The 16,878-nt window shown below is 45.9% G+C and overlaps 1 protein-coding gene across 2 annotated transcripts in view; it reads left to right on the top strand.

The window, feature by feature from the left end:
* The window catches only part of cacna1bb (calcium channel, voltage-dependent, N type, alpha 1B subunit, b), a 153,404-nt gene that overhangs the window by 4,124 nt on the left and 132,402 nt on the right, over nucleotides 1–16,878 (top strand). The window contains exons 3-5 of one of the 2 annotated variants that reach the window (XM_048259412.1): nucleotides 1,555–1,815; nucleotides 3,159–3,264; nucleotides 6,149–6,288. In XM_048259412.1, the coding sequence (XP_048115369.1) occupies nucleotides 1,555–1,815; nucleotides 3,159–3,264; nucleotides 6,149–6,288 (507 nt within the window). Of the gene's footprint in view, nucleotides 1–1,515; nucleotides 1,816–3,158; nucleotides 3,265–6,148; nucleotides 6,289–16,878 lie in introns of those variants that run through there. The other variant, XM_048259413.1, reaches the window with a different exon arrangement.

Genomic DNA, 16,878 nt, shown 5'->3' with positions numbered 1-16,878 from the left:
AGACCAGCTCTAGTTTCCAATACAGCCTATGGATTATATGGATACTTGGGTGTGTAGTGGTGCTACTAGACTTGAGAAACGTGTCCTTTAGTTCAGCCTGTGGTTTATCTATAGGTGTATCTCGGCCGTCACATCCTGCATGTCTGTCTAATATCCACACCCCATCACACTGTGCCAGGATGTGCCTTCCTTACTCTTCATGTGCTCGACTGCGCTGAGACCACAGGATGTATCTGTGGCTCCTGCTATGACGGGAAGCACGCCTGAGAAAATGTGCTCTGAGAACAAATCGCCTACATTTTAATGTTAAGAGTTTACCTGATGTCGTTTTCATCGTATATCAATTACATGCAGTAGGCCTATCGGTTGGATTAATCAGAGTATGCAATTGTTTATTTCTTCATTAATTTAGACTAAATCGTGCGTGAAAACATTAGAAAATAACCTGCATGACATTTGATTGACAAAATTCTCTTTATTAGCCTTTGAGTGCAGCATTAATTCATGCTGCGAGTTTACTGCCTGATAAACCCCATCTTTTGACTGTAGCCTACATGTGTCACGTCTTCCTGGCTGATGCCAACCAGTGTGTTACTTCTCCACAATATTTGAAAATCTATAGCTTTTCTGTACTTTTTCCTGCTTTGTAGCCTGCTCAGTGCACGCACCTGTGGCATTCAAATTTGTCAGAGACGGCGGAAAACAGAGCTGGTATGGTCCTGACCCCCAACAGGCTATTGCAAGATTACGGAACGGTAGAGGGGAAAAAGAAACGCAAAAGAAAAACGGCGGAGACCCAGAATAGGGAAGCGGAGTAACTTAAGAGTTATAAATAAGCTTGTATTGATCGGATGTGCTGGAGAATCCCTCCTCCCGATTCTGGTGGAGAATCGTTGTGCAGGTGGCCTTGCCGATAGGCTAATTTCAGTCACATGTGTCTATTCATGAGGACCAGTGCCTACTCAATAGACTACATTTGTACATCGCAAGTGGCCAAGTGGAAGTACGGAGGAAGACGCTTCTGAGTGTTTTGTAATTCATTCACATTTTGCTCGTGAAGAAGGGATTTTTTGCCATACAGCCTTGTTTAGTTGGAGTCACCAAAATAACGGAGATTTACGACGATATTGGAGTAGTTTGTACCTTTTTTTTAATATGGCAAAATTTACATTCTCCCTGAATGACATTCTACCATGAACACGTTTACCTTTCGGTTTGGTCATTTTTCGACCTGGAATGTCCTCCTCTGGATATATAGAATGAATTAATTTGCTTTTCCTATGGGTCAATGAAGTGTGGTTTACTTGGAACGCAAGCACGCGAACTTTACGATTTATTCGTATTACGCCGAATGATGGATTGAGGAGGTGTAGAAAGAAGAGATACAATCAAGAGAACACAATCCAATATTTCTCTCCTGTTGTCACATCACACGGAACAGCATACACTGATGGAGACTCTTGGTCTTTGCAAGTGTGTGCTTTGTGATGCTTCTCTTGCCTATTGTAATTAATGTAATTTTGGATATTCCTTGTTGGATCTGTTCATTTCTAGAATGGCTCGCTTTGGAGATGATCTACCCACCCGCTATGGAGGCGGAGGTCCGCCGGGCGCTGGAAGAGGTGGCGCCCGAGCGGGAGGTCCCCCAGGCGGCCAGAGGATGTACAAGCAGTCGATGGCTCAAAGAGCCAGGACAATGGCTTTGTACAACCCCAAACAGACAAAACAGAATTGCTTCACTGTCAATCGCTCCTTGTTTATTTTTAGCGAGGACAATGTCATAAGGAAGTATGCTAAGAGAATTACCGAATGGCCATATCCTTTCCATTTAAAAAATACCGTCAAAATGATAACAGGTTGCAAGTGATTTGAGTGATGCAAGCTTACATCTGTGTGAGAAAAGATCTGTCAAATTTGACCCATGGTTCCAGTCTCTGTAAAACCGACATTTTGCATCATTGTAATGTTACCTTCATAACAGTGTACCCAACATAGAAAGATACCTAACATTCAAAATACCAGTTTGTGTCAATGCATAGGTATCTAATAGGCGAAGACTCTTGCAGCATGCATTGGGTTTGGGTGGTACCACAGCAGTTGTCTCAAGCTTTATTGCAGTTAATTCTGTCGTGCTTTCGAAGAAAACAGGCCTATAGATGTCTTCATTGTCACGGGCAATCGTTTCTGATAATGAGATTTCACATCCTAAATTCACAGGATGTCATATAACGCTAGTTTAGTCTTGATGTAAATTAACATTTTAACAAATTATGTTAAAGGTGTCAACCTCCACGAGTTCCCTCACATTTAAATTTACAACAAGCTACTTGTAGAGTTCATGCTAGTTGTCTAATCCCACGGCACTGGCAGTTTCTGAAATGCCACTTACAGCAAACCAGTCTCAAGGACCGTGAGCTTTAACCCCTAAGTTTTATCTCGTGAAGTGTTGCGTTGGAATGAACTTGGCAGTCATATTTTAGATAGCGCGATAAATTTAAGGAAGGCAGTAAGTCTCGAGGCGCTCTCCAGGGTACTGGAATTCCTAACGTCAAGTCGGAGCGTCGTTTAGCAGTTCATTGTGGTAGTGGAACCTAAGACAATGTATACATCAAAGCTGCATACAGATTTATTTCCTGTGGCCAAGCGGACAGCTTTTGATGGTATTTGAAAAAATGGAGCACACTGTGTACTGTGTATGTGACTTATGAAGTTAATGGAGCTTAACGCGGCAATTCCATAAAGACGTAACCTCAGGGGAATGGTCATGTAAAATGGATTGGAAAATGGATCGTGCCTGAATCCCTGGAAATCAGCATACTCACCACATAATAAGTTAAAAGTAAAGACATTTGGTTGTACTAAGTACTGCGACCTTTCCTGGAACTTGTTTTAGAAGATAGAAGATTCGCTAATAGGTTGATTATGTCCTAATGGCATTGTCATAGCTTTTACAATCATTGCAGTGCCCATTTGTAGAGTCATATATTTGATTGTTGTTTGCCTTTATCAGAAGATCTGCTGTGCAATACATTAGTAATTAGCAATACATTAGTTAGGATACTACATTGAGTTAGTTCTTATGTCCTGTTCTCCTCTGAGTGCAATGCAATATTATGTGTCCAGATTGTGTCTTTTTTGTCCTTCCTTGACCTTCACACTCCATTTGAGTACATGATCCTTGCCACTATCATCGCCAACTGCATCGTGTTGGCCCTGGAGCAGCACCTCCCATCGGGAGACAAGACCCCCATGTCCGAGCGCCTGGTAAGCACTGCAGGAGGCTTCCCACTCTCTGGCCTGCCTCTCTCTCTCTCTCCCTCTCTCTCTCCTGGCACCTGCTCTTCTCCTCTAAATCTGTTGCTCTGGTCTTCTCCCTCTTTTTCTGATGTGTAGGCCTGCCCTTTAACCTAGATGGAATATTTAATTCATGTTGTACTGGATCTGTCTTACAGCTTGTTTTCTGAATTTGAAGGTCATTTAGGTGTTTAAGAATAGTAAGGTGGATCATAGGGTGAAAGGGGGAAGGGGAAGGGAGGTTCTCTCCTACTCTCTTTTACTCACTCGTTCACTCTCTATCTCTGTCTCTCTCTTTACTCCCACACACATCATCTTGAGCAACACGCATTGATCATTTTTCGCTGCTGCACCAGTGTCGCCTGGTGACCAGAGAGCCCATTAAAAGGGAACCCCTGGTCCCACCGTGAGTGCCCAGGCTCTGGTTGACGCCTGGGCCACAGTCCCCTCCTCCTCTCCCGGGTCCACGGGGGTGGTGCAGCCTGGCTGGTAGGCTCATTAGCACAGCATTTCCACGAAGCATTGACACATGTGTCCCTGCTGGCTCTCAGCTAGCCTCCGCGTCGTCACGCTGGGCTGGCTTTGATCCATCCCTGGCTTACTCGCACCGCCCAGACTGCCAATTGAACCCTTTGCCCGTAGAGCCTCTGAGCTCAACACAACAATAACGACGTAATGTCAAACAGAGTAGAGCGGAAGTCATCCAAGCAACCCTCTCCAGTGACCAGCAAAAGACATTGTGGCTGGCTAAGTGGCTGGCTGAAGTGGCTGGCCATGGAATGCTGTGTGGAGCTTTGTAAGCATGCATGTAGACCTCTGCTTCCGTTGTATAACTGTCTTGAGCAGCGCTTGTCTTGATGGGACACAGTGACGTAGCCGTGGTTGTAGTTTGACCTGCTATGCTTTGAGGCAAACTCGGCCTCCGCACATAGACGTCGATGGCGCACTCCACTTACAACGTTCGATTACATTAGATTCCATTGTTTTCAATACAATCCTACAAACTAGCGCCGACCTTTGCCACCGCCACCATCGATTACGATTCAGTTCTATTTTTGTCAGCGGCACTAAATAAAATCCATCGTTTACCGAATTCTTGTCAATTTAAACACTTCAGTGCTGATGTGCGTGGCATTGGGCTCTACTGAGTCACCTCTTTTCTCACCCTTTGTGAGGTCAGTCAGAGGGGGCGTTTTCCCCCCTAACTAGGCCACCTGCTCATGGCTGCAATTAGTGGCACAATTATGGTGAAACCTCTGCAAATGGCGCAAGGAAACCACAAGGCTTTTGACACATAAAGATGTTGATAAGAGGTGGGGGGAGAGAGCAAGCAGTCTCCTGTTTCTGCTGATTGATTGTACATCCAGAACACAGCTTTTCATCAATGGCCTCAATGGTATGGAAATGGAATCCAGGTGCTTGTGTGTGTGTGTGTGTGTGTGTGTGTGTGTTTATGGGTGACTGAGCACACTAAGGACTTGTTTGTTCTACAAGACTGCTTTTTCCATTTCTTTTACTTATTAGGCCCTTCCTGGAACAAAAAATCCCCATAATTCATAGCACCGGCCGTCTTCAGGTGATAGATGTTTCCACGCGACGCACCTCCCAGAATCATTAATTCATTAATTCCCCCCGCTGATAAGTCTGAGATTACACGAGGCGGCCTGTTTGCCTTCTATGTTTGGTATTGAGTGAACACGTTTCAGCCATTATTCAGAGTTTGTTCATGCAAGATGCTCTGAACAGTTAATGTGCACTCAAGGCAGCAGTGTGTTTAGGCTCTTCTGCTGCTGAGGGTACTGACTGTTACTTGCACAGATATGAAAATTATAATTGCTTGTCTCAAGTTTCAAGCTTTGCTTGGGATGTGAAGACAAAATTGTCTGGGATTTCAAATAGTGTTTGGATGTGTGGGGTTGGTGGTTCAGACCTGTAACCAAGCTGTATATCCCCTTGCTGGACCGTATATGTTGCGGGGAGTGAGTGTGTTCGTACTTTCAGATGGTAATTGGCATCCCAGCAGGAGCGGTGCGTGTTCAGTGTGTTGCTGTGACTGCGTACCTTGGGCCGGGGGGCTTTGCTGACATTCAGGCTGGCCAGCGAACAAACGTTTTGTACACACTCACACACACACACACACACACACACACACACACACACACACACACACACACGCTGAATACAGTCATATAGGAAGATGATAGCACACATTCAAACACATAGAAACACACATCACACACATGACACACAGACACACACACACACACACACACACACACACACACACATACACACACACAGACACACACACACACAGCAACAATCTGTGGGCAGCCTCTAACAAGCCTTCCAACTAGTTAAACAGCAGGCACGTTACAAGGTGCTACCTGAGGAATCACTTCAAGATGCTCGTCTGTCAGCAATATCGGCTTTTCAATTAGCGACATGAGCCAATCCAATTTATCTCTTGTAGAAGTTTACAGCATGCTGGTACCAAATGAAAAAAAAAAAACACTTAAGGCAATGAGAGGGTCAGTTCAACCCACCCCACTAGCCACTCATGTGTATGTGTGTCGTCCCCTCCGTCTCTCCTTTACTGAGATCCCCCTGTTTTTGTCCTCTGCTCAGTGTCTCTCTCTCCCTCTCTTTCTCTTCTTCCTTTCATCTGAGGCGAGGTCTCTATATTCCTCGACCCATTCTGCACGTGTCACGGAGGAGAGTGAAAGGGACCATCTCTTTTTGCTCTCCCTGGCCCCTCCACGCTTCATTAGCTTCTCTTTTCCTTTCAGACAAAAAAAAAGTCACCCATATCTCCCTTTTCTCTCTCGCCCTCTCCCTTTCTCTCTCTCCACAGGACGACACAGAGCCCTACTTCATTGGAATATTCTGTTTCGAGGCCGGCATTAAGATCATCGCCCTGGGCTTCGTCTTTCACAAAGACTCCTACCTCCGCAACGGCTGGAATGTAATGGACTTTGTGGTTGTCCTCACTGGGTGAGTCCCCCCCCCAACCCCCTCTAGTGCAGAGGTGAAAAAATGCCACAGATGGAGAACGCAGTGTCTCTGTATGTGTGCGTGCGTTCGTGCGTGTGTGTGTGTGTGTGTGTGTGTGCGTGTGTGTGTGTATGGATGACATCATGGGGAAAGTACAGGACTGTCATTGTTGTTACTACTGAGCTGAAATCCTTGTGTATGCATGAGTGTGTGTATGTGTGTGTGTGTGTGTGTGTGTGTGTGTGTGTGTGTGTGTGTGTGTTTGTGTGTGTGTGTTCTCCCTGTTTTCCCAAGCAAACGTTGCCTTTAGCTGTTCTGCTTATTACCCAACTGGAGACAGCCGAGGCCATTAGACAGTGGAGTGGAGTAGCTGAGTTTTGTCAGAACATGCTCGCTACCTTCAGCTGTTTTTTGACACCAGACAGGGCCATAGGCCTGCTGCTTGTAATGAGCAATATGTTTAAAAATGAGTGCTGATGGTCATAATGGTCAGCACAGTCACATCATGACTGTCCCCAAGACACACAAACAAGTCATGTTTGTCCTGGAAACGCTCGAAAATGCAACATTTCCACTTTTATTTTTACTCATCTACTGGAGGCATGCAGGCTTGTGTTCAGACGCCGCGGTTTTCCTTTGCCTCTTGTATTTCCCGACAACAAACTGGAGGCGTTGTACTCAAAAGGTGTGTGTGTGTGTGTGTGTGTGTGTGTGTGTGTGTGTGTGTGTGTGTGTGTGTGTGTGTGTGTGTGTGTGTGTGTGTGTGTGTGTGTGTCTGTGTGTGTATTTGTGAGGACCACTGGGTCCCACCATCCAGCATCCCCATCCTCAGCATCTGTGCCACGTTGAGCTCCGCAATTTATGAGTGGCTGCTTGTTGCTCAGGCCTCTGCATCGTAAGGGGGGCTGGATTGGATTTATTGAGTAAATGATGGGCCATTCCAGAGAGTCAACAAACAAATAAATCAACGCGAGGACCAATGGCCGGCCAAAGGTAATGAAAATGGAAAGAGAGCGGGCTCAAATGAAGGAGTGAAAGAGGGCCAAGGAATGACAGAAAAGCAGAGACTGAGAAACGGAGAGAGAAAGAGTGTGTGAGAGAGAGTGAAAGAGCCAGAGAGGGAGAGAGAGAGAGAAAGATTGGGCTGGGCTGATTCATGGTTCCCAGCTGTGCAAATAAAGGCTCAGCAGTGCAGAGCTAAAGAGCAGCCAAAAGGAAGACAAACCTCGCGCGAAACGGTTAGCAGGATCGAGGTAATCATTTCACCGGTTAGATAACGAAACCATTGTGCTGGTCGGCCATGTGACCCCATGGCATCGAACTGCCACTACTCAGTGTGTGTGTGTGCCTGTGTGTGTGTGTGAATCCATGAGGGGTTTGATGGGAAGGGGTGGAGTTTGGTCACCTGGGAGACTGCCGGCTTGTGTTGCCCGGACAACGGCTCCTGCGTTATCCTCAGCCAACCCTTTGGAGTCAGGTAGCCGCGGTCCTGACGTCTGTGTGTCCTCTCTACCTCCGCGTCACCTACCCTCTCCACTCTCACCCCTGTGGCCCTCGTCAGCCACCCCTCTCCTGATGTCATCTCCCCTGGAACACCGCGTGTGGTGCAAGCAGGAGACACACGATGGGCCTGTGCGGTGTTTTTCTCTGTGTGGTTGCAAATCCAGGAATACACACACATTCGCCGCACACTCATCAAATGCACACCAAACAAACACCTGAATCGTCACCTGAGTGAGTCTTGAGTTGAGCACCCATCAGGGGCTCGGCTGTAACTAAGAGAGCCGCTGCCAAAACAGAGTAGTCTCACTCGTGACGGACATCCTCTTTGAAGGGGATCCAGCCCACAGTCTTGGCAAGGGGGGAGCTTGGCTTTCTGCCGGCACAGCTAACCGATTGCACCCACTAGCTGACTCATCAGCACGCATCTAACAGTGCATGTGTATACTAAAGCACCATCTGAAATGGCTGAACTGCCTGACCTCTGTTTTCATGCCAATGACAACGCCTTTGATTATGCATTTGTAAAAGAGAATACTAGAGATGAAAACAAATGTGTTTGGCTACGACATCCAAACGAGGCAGCCCGTTATCTTAGCCTTTTGCTAACCTTGAGCTAATGAGCACAGATAGCTAATGAGTTTTAAGAAGCACAAAGAGAAAGAGTTTAAGTATAAGTATATATACTCTTTTGATCCCGTGATTTGCTCTCTGCATTTATCCCAATCCGTGAATTAGTGAAACACACTCAGCACACAGTGAACACACAGTGAGGTGAAGCACACAGGGCTTTACACTAACATTTTTTTTCAGGAGCACTTGTGCGCCCAAGTTAAAAAATGTAGGAGCACAGACAAAAATTTGGGCGCACAGTCAGTTCTGTACTTAACTTACACATAATCTAACATTATACTGCAGCTAACAGTTAAACATGCCAGTGCACCAATTGCGAATATTAAGAATGACAGACAACATTTAGGCTACAGGAAGGATTTTAAAGATCAGTGCCTAGGCTACTTTATTTTCAGTCTGTTATATTTTCCTACATTTTGTTAATGTAAAATAGTATAATACATTGCCATATTTGCATTTAGCCTGTATATCAAGTATCCTGCCAAATGTAGGCTAATTTATTTATTTGTGAATCCATCTATAGCTAATCAAAATATGCCCATGGTGACCTATCTGACTGCATACTGCCTAATACTACTACTAAAACAGTCCATTTTCTCTTCCACAAAACCCAACATAGGCTAATCAAGGATATATGTTTTATACTTTTAGTTTTTATTTGAAATATCTGCATTGATGGGGGCAGTAGGCAAACGTTAGGCCTACTTTCATTTTGCACTTCAGCTTGTATTCGGTGTAAACAAACAAGCATGCGTGGAAGCCTGGAGTTGTCAGTAGCGTTCTACCTTTGAATAAAATGGGAGTATTACGGGAGGCTACTTTTTTGTGTCGGTTCGCTACAGCTATATTTTGCATATTGCAGCCAATACGTCAACTGGGCTAAAAGGCATGTTAGGTTACCTTTCCTTCTCTCACTGCATTTTCAGAATCTCATCCTGTTCCTCCTATACCCAATGAATTCGGTGGATAGAAGAACTAATTTCTTCAATCTTTGCATCTTGGCTGGCTAGTCTAACTTTCCCCTTTTTCTGCGGCTCTTGGATTTGATAAAAGCGACTACTAGCAAGTCAACTTGAAACTGCTAGCGTTGATGGGAGGTGTAGTTTTTTTATGCTGCATTCGCGGCGTGATTCTATGGTTTGCACCAGTAATGTTTCACCGATGTTGCGGTGTATTTTGTAGACAAATATTGACATGGTTAGAAGTCATTCGCACCAGTGCGCCTAAATATTTTTTTGCACTCGCACGGCATCATTTTTACTCGCATGTGCGAGTGAAATGGGCGCACTGTAGAGCCCTGGCACACACTAATCCCGGCGCAGTGAGCTGCCTGCTACAACAGCAGCGCTCGGGGAGCAGGGAGGGGCACTTCAGCCATTCCTACTGGTCGGGATTCGAACCGGCAACCCTCCGGTTACAAGTCCGAAGCGCTAACCAGTAGGCCACGGCTGCCCCGCAATGTTACAGTCAATGTTAGGAAAGCAGAGAGGTCAGATGTGTTACACTGGACCGACTCCACTATCCTGGCAGTGGGGAGCAGGTAGGCACTGCGTGAGTGTGCTGCTAGACCAGCCAAACATCTGCTTCGACAGACGCCACTCCCGGGTAGAACCGCGTGTCCCGGTTGTTCAGGTGTTCCCACTCCGTGTTGTTTCTGGCTGCGTCTTCTGACACAAGACGAGCCTCTCTCTTCTCAGACACGGTGATTGCAGTGTTGTTGTTTTTATGTCCCGGTGTGTGTCTCTTCTCATTTCTGTCCTTCTGAGCGGCGATTGGGCCAATGTCGTGTCTCGGTTGCCTCAGCCTCCAGAACACATCTTTTATTTTAGCGCCAGTGCACTGCGCGGTTCAAGGTGAAACCTCTTAAGGGATTCGTCCCCGGGTCCCACAGCGACACCTAACTGGTGATTTATCTCCGTGTGGAGGCACGGTCTCTCGCCTCTATCCTCCTCATGCCCTCTCTCCTTCCCGTGTGTGTGTGTGTGTGTGTGTGTGTGTGTGTGTGTGTGTGTGTCTGATCCTTGATGGTGATGCTAGCGTAGGATGAGTTTTAATGGAATCCAGAATTTCACATGAGCCTCTGAGACTAAGCCTGTTTAAGGTTAAGGGTACAGTGAGGAGTGTGTAGAGATAGAGAAAGAAAGAGAGAGAATGGAAAGGAAGAGGGAGAGAGAGAGAGAGAGAGAGAGAGAGAGAGAGAGAGAGAGAGAGAGAGAGAGAGTGTACACAACTGTGTAGTGGAAGTAGCACTTTGATTAGTTAGGCGATAAAATCTAATGAAGGTATCTTTTGTAGTGTTATGGGAGGGATAAGAAAGAGTTTGGCAGAGTAGAGCAGTCTCTTGTGTCTCATCTATGTGTGTGTGTGTGTGTGTGTGTGTGTGTGTTCATGTGTTCATGTCAAAGAGAAAGACTTTCAGGCCATTCTCGCTGTGTGTTGGTGGTTGTTTTATGTTCTGTATGTGTATGCAAGTGAGAATATGAGAGTAGTTTTTGGTTAGTTCTCAGTTGTAGTTATGATATGAGAGTAGATCAGGTGATAAAGATTATCAACTCATTGTTCTTGAAAGTGCATAATGTTATTTATTTATGCCCCTCTTTTTTCTTTGTTTCTTATTTACTTTGTGTGAGGATTTGTACATGTCTCGGTCACACACACACACACACATACACACACACACACACACACACACACACACACACAAATGGATGGATCGATGTCTTAAACATAACATGTTTCAGTGCCAGGACAGCACAGTATCTCACCTGGCGTTATTACCGACAAGTCATTGGATATTGATTTGTCCACAAATTAGTGTAGGAAACGGACATAAATATCCTTAAAGTGTCCCTGCTTGAAGGTGGAGTGATGGAGAAGGCTAATCTCCTGGCCTAGCAGTCAGCGTCCGGTGCTTCATGATCCAGTCTATATGGAAATACAGAATCCTGTCAAAGTAAATATATTGTTGAGGTTCAATGGCCACGCTACTCTCTTAATATTAATGTAAATTGTTTAGATGATAATTAGTAAGATGATTTTTATTTATGATTCACAGAATAATACATATTGACGCATGCCATTAAATCATTTCATGTCCCAGTCTTGAAGCTGGCAGATACTGATGAAACCCGGAGCAGAGCTCGAAGGTGAGAAGTGGTGTTAAGAAGGGATTTGTTTCTGGCGTAATTGTTCTCCTCCATCGTCGTTTCCCCGTACTCTCTCCTCCATCTCCCTGGAGAGAGCAGACGGGCTCCCATGTGACCCTGGCCTTAACCAGATCTGCTGCTCTTTAATGAAAAGCCTGGTAATTGTGTGGCTCTGGGCAGGACTGGACCTTTCGGCCCTGCCCATCAGACATTAGGAGTTACTAATAAGACAGTGATCCCAGCCCCGTTGCAGCTGCAAGGCATGATCAATGGAGCACTGATCACAGGAGAGAGAGAGGGAGGGAGGGAGGGAGTGAAAGAGAGATAGAGAGAGAGTGAGAGAGAAAGAGAGAGCATTGAAAGGACAGCCGTCTTAAGCATTGGTGTGTGCCAGAGGCAGGAGTGGAGAGAGCACTTTGTTGCATGTCACTTCCACTTAAGGGGAAGTGGAACACCTCGCGAGGGCAGCGACTCCCGGAGTGTGACAGCGCTGGAGCTGGGAGGTGTCATCTGGCCCTTAGTCTCACTCTGTCCACTTTCAAATCAAACTGATCCCCGGTCAGGAAAATCACGGTGAAATGAGAAAAGGAAATGGCATTTTGTGGGGCTCATGTTTGGTTTGGTTTTGCTCCACAAAGAGATGTGTTTTTATTTCATAACTCCACATTTGAAGCACTTGTTGGAGCATCTTTGTCTGAGTTTTTGTGTGTTGCATCACTTTGACCATCTGCAGAGTGACTGTGAGGGCCATTACGTGGACATATGTTGTCTGGCTATGGTCTGGTCTCTTTCGGTCTGTCTGCTGTCTACTGACTTTCTTTCATTACACCACTTCCTCCCTCCGTCCCCCCCTCTCTCTTTTTCTCTCTGGCTCAAATGGCCTTTTATGTTGCTCATTGCTCAGCGTTTGCACCAGCCAGACAAACATTTTGATTTTGTATTTGTGCCTGGGGAACAGACCCCTTTCTTCAAGTTAATGTTGATCAAAGCTCTGGGAAGATTATGAAACAACAGTGCAGAAAATGTGTGTGTGTGTGTGCTCACAAATCCTCCTTACTTTTAGACTGTGTGTATCTGTGTTGACATGTTGTGCAAATGAATTAATGTTTATATTTGTGTGAGAATAAGAACACATGTCTATTGCACCACTACATCATGTACCATATACCTCATATTATGTCAGCAATGTCCTTTTGTACGCTCACTGTCCAGAATTTGAGATAAATGAACAGGACGGTGAGCTAACAGGAAGGCTATTAATCACCCAAGACCTTTGCTGCTGCCAAGGTTATAGGCCCATCTATGCCATGGTGAGAGTTTCAAAATGTTGGTTGAGCCTGCAGGTAAGGGGCACAGTGCTTCGACCCACTCCATTGACCCCACGTCACCTCACATCCGGCGCCGCCTCGTCCCGAGAGGTTAGCGGTATCGGATGATCCATCGCGGTATTTAAAACACGACCTGAAACCGTGACGGGGTGGGGGGGTGGGGGTAACACAAGCTTCTCCACACTGTACCGTGTCACTGTCCTCCAATAGCACTCCATATTAGGTATCTCTGGGAACTCTCGTTTTTCATGCACTGCTATGGCCACAGGGCCTTGGGAATTGATTTAGCTTGAACATTCAGTGTGTGATACTGAAAGGGCACAGAAACTCTGGCGCCGCCTAGGTCAAGGTGAAGACACTGAGCCTTCTTGCAGTGTGTACCTAGAAGACTTTCTTTGTGTGTGAGTGTGTGTGTGTGTGTGTGTGTGTGTGTGTGTGTGTGTGTGTGTGTGTGTGTGTGTGTGTGTGTGTGTGTGTGTGTGTGTGTGTGTGTGCGCGTCCATTCATGTCAGGGTATGCTTTTGTTAATATGGGTTGTCTGTGGCCCCAGCCGTGGCGCGACTGGCTGGGGCACCTGCATCGTACGCCGGCGACCCGGGTTCGATTCCCGCCCCGCGGTCCTTTCCGCCCCCCCCCCCCCCAACTCTTTCTCCCGCTCGCTTCCTGTCATTCTCCACTGTCCTGTCTCATTAAATTCATAAAAAGGCCCCAAAAAAAAAATATATATAAAAAACATGGGTTGTCTGTGTTGCTTTGCGTGCCCACTTGTTGCCTCAGCATCAGGTTTGGGCTGTTGCTGGCCAGCACTACCCTCCCCTTGTCCTCGCACCCTGCCCTGCCTGACCACCACCACCTCTCCGCCCACCCTGTAACACATGCTTTATCCAGGTCGGCCCCCGAGAGCTGACTTCAAAGAGCCACATTAAATCCCCTGTCCTTTCATCGGCGGCGGGACACGGCGGACAATGGCCGGCTTCAAAGTGGGCCTGCGCCTCACCTTCCCCTCGGTCCCGGCCTGGATGTGGCCATTCATGTTGGAGTACCCTTTTAAATGGCCGTCATCGTCCGGCTGACGTCCAACACTGACTCTGTTCCTTTGGCTCTTTTGCTCTGCATCTGTGTCTCTTTCTCTATTCTTCCTTTTCTCTCTCTCTCTCAATCTTTCTCGCTCTCACTCTATAATGCTTTCTGTTCTTCTCTCTCTCTCTCTCTTTCACACTCTGTCTCTTTCTTTTATGTCTGCCTGTGAACTGTGCGGTGTCATCCAAGGGGGTGGATGAAAAGGTGGTTTTGATTGCAGATAGGTGTGTTTGTTTTGGCATGCAGTCTTGTGTAAGTGCTTTAGTCAATGATGTTTGTGTGTACTTAAGGATACGTTTGTCTCTGTGTGTGTGTGTGTGTGTGTGTGTGTGTGTGTGTGTGTGTGTGTGTGTGTGTGTGTGTGTGTGTGTGTGTGTGAAAGAGAGATAGAGAAAGAGAAAAAAATGTGTGAGCAACTGTGACAGTGGCTGTGCTTACATTCATTAGAGTGGCTTCAGTCACTCAGGCGATACGTTTCCTTGTGAAGGTGGCCATATGGCGAGACAGGGGCGGGGAGTGTTCCTGCCTCTCTGGCTGTCAGGAGACTGAGAAGTGACTCACAGCCTCAGCTCAGCTTCAGCTCTGTGTCTCTGTCTGTCACACCCCACCTGCTGCTGGCATCATTAACTCTGTGTGTGTTATGTGTGTGTTGTGTGTGTGTGTGTGTGTGTTGTGTTGTGTGTGTGTGTGTGTGTGTGTGTATGTGTGTGTGTGTTGTGTGTTGGTGTGTGTGTGTGTGTGTGTGTGTGTGTGTTGTGTGTGTGTGTGTGTGTTGTGTGTCGTGTGTGTGTGTGTGTGTGTGTGTGTGTGCGTGTGTGTGTGTGTGTGTGTGTGTGTGTGTGTGTGTGTGTGTGTGTGTGTGTGTGTGCGTAGCATGTGTGTGTGTGTATGTGTGTATGAAAATCTCTTTTTCACATACATGGTGTCTCTCCCTGATGTCTGTATGGAGTTAATCAGTAACCCTCTGGTTAAGAGATCCAGAATGGCCCTGTGATCTTTACTTACTCTCTGTCCATCTCCCTCCTCTTTCCAGTGTCCTCTCTCTCTCTCTTTCTCTCTCTTTCCTCCTCTCTCTGAACTGTGTCGTCTGTTTTATTTTCTCTCCTCCTCCTCCTTCTCCTCTTGTTCCTCTGCTTGGTGATTCCACATATTCACTTGAGTGAGAGAAGGCTCCTTTTTTCCGTCGGGGGCCTCATGAGTCCATGACTGAAGCGCCTTCATAAAAGCTCTGCTGATGTAGAGTGCTATAAACAGGCCCGTAGAGCAGGAAGAACCTCTGTGCTGCAGATCAGGGGACAGTCACCGCTAATAGGGATGTAAGTTATTGGCTTAATAGACCTCGAGCGTGGCCCATGCTTCAAGGGGAAACGTGGACATGGCCATTGGGGTCATCTCTCTGTCATGGACAAGGGCGGCCATTCTGGAGGTTGTGCTACAGTCAGTGAGGGAAATAAGCCATTGATGGCTTGAGGGCTAAGAGGGGTGGTAGAGGGAATTGTAATGTGGAACATGGAGGATGTGGTTTGATGAAAAGATGTTCTTATACATTTATGATTTTTTTTTTCGTGAAGTTAAAATGATAGGTCTTTATTCATCTACCGCTTTTAATGGTTGAACGTCAGTGGTTATAACACTAATGGACAGCAGTTTCTTTCTCCGTTAAAATCTCCGTCTCAAAATGTGTTGTTGCATCATTTTTAAAGTGTTTCACAGCTTTCCGTTTTGCTCACCTGTTTTGTTGTTTCTCTGCCAACCTTTCAATATGCTCTCTCTCACGTTCTCCCTGTCTCTCTCTTTCTCTCTCTCTCTCTCTCTCCTCTCTCTCTCTGTCTTTGCTTCATGTTCTTCTCCGCTCAGCATATCTCAGACCCCGCTGCTTCCTTTGACCACAGGTGGTTTGTAAGGGCCTCTGATTCTCATGTAAATGAGGGGCTAAATTGAAAAGAAGTTTTACACTTTCAGCATTTCAGGCGCAGTGGATCGGGGAAGTGGGGCTGGGGGGAATGAAAGCCGGATCAGACATACTTCCCCGTGCTGTAATGAGACAGTTCATATTCCAAATCAGCTCCGTCATCATTTTTATTTCAAAGCGAACACCTTGGGACCAGCGGAGGAGTTTAATCAACTTGGTCACACTCTATCACAACTGTTGCATTGTCAGAGAGTGCGCCACCGACCATATCTGAAGGCACTGAAAGCTTCAATTCAGTGTAGCAGCTAGTCATAGAATACTTCAGAAATACCCTGTTTAACACAGCCAGACATAGCATGGCTTTAGAAATAACTAACCATTAACTTGCATGTCTATGTAAATGACATTGACTGCTGCACAATGACACTTAGACCTGAAATGTCTTCATATTACAAAGACTCCTACTTCCTACTTGAAGTAAGTAAGGGAAGAAAACAGAAAGTGGCCATTTATAAAATGAGAAATTAAACATTCTAGGATTCACAATGACTAGCTCCTCTAGAATAGTTCAGTGCATTTTCAAAAAAGCTTTCAAGAAACACTATGGTCCACTGCTTGATTCCATTTCATATTTGTGGTCAAATTAAACCTCTGAAGTAAACATGATTTTTGAAGACATATTGTTTATTAAATAGCTTAAATCTGACTTTTCTTGATATCTCTGTTACTGCTTACTGCTTGCTGTAATAGCTTAATTATGATGCATGCAATTTAAGAGGAGGGCAGGAAGCACGGAAAATCTATATTGTGGGAATTGTAATTGGAGGGCAGTTTCTGGTATACAAGACTGAATGAATCTACACAAAACAGCTTGTTGAATTAATGTTCTACTGACATTAACTTCTAAATCAACGTCAAACTCCAATGTTATCAGTTTGCCTAGGATTCCCACGATTAATATTGAAACATTGTTGAAATCATGACGGAAAAT

This window comes from Alosa alosa, chromosome 12 (genome assembly GCF_017589495.1).
Source record: "Alosa alosa isolate M-15738 ecotype Scorff River chromosome 12, AALO_Geno_1.1, whole genome shotgun sequence".
Classification (NCBI taxonomy): Eukaryota; Metazoa; Chordata; class Actinopteri; order Clupeiformes; family Clupeidae; genus Alosa; species Alosa alosa.
Note: the sequence above shows the minus strand (reverse complement) of the source record. Positions and strands in the feature narration are given on the sequence as shown.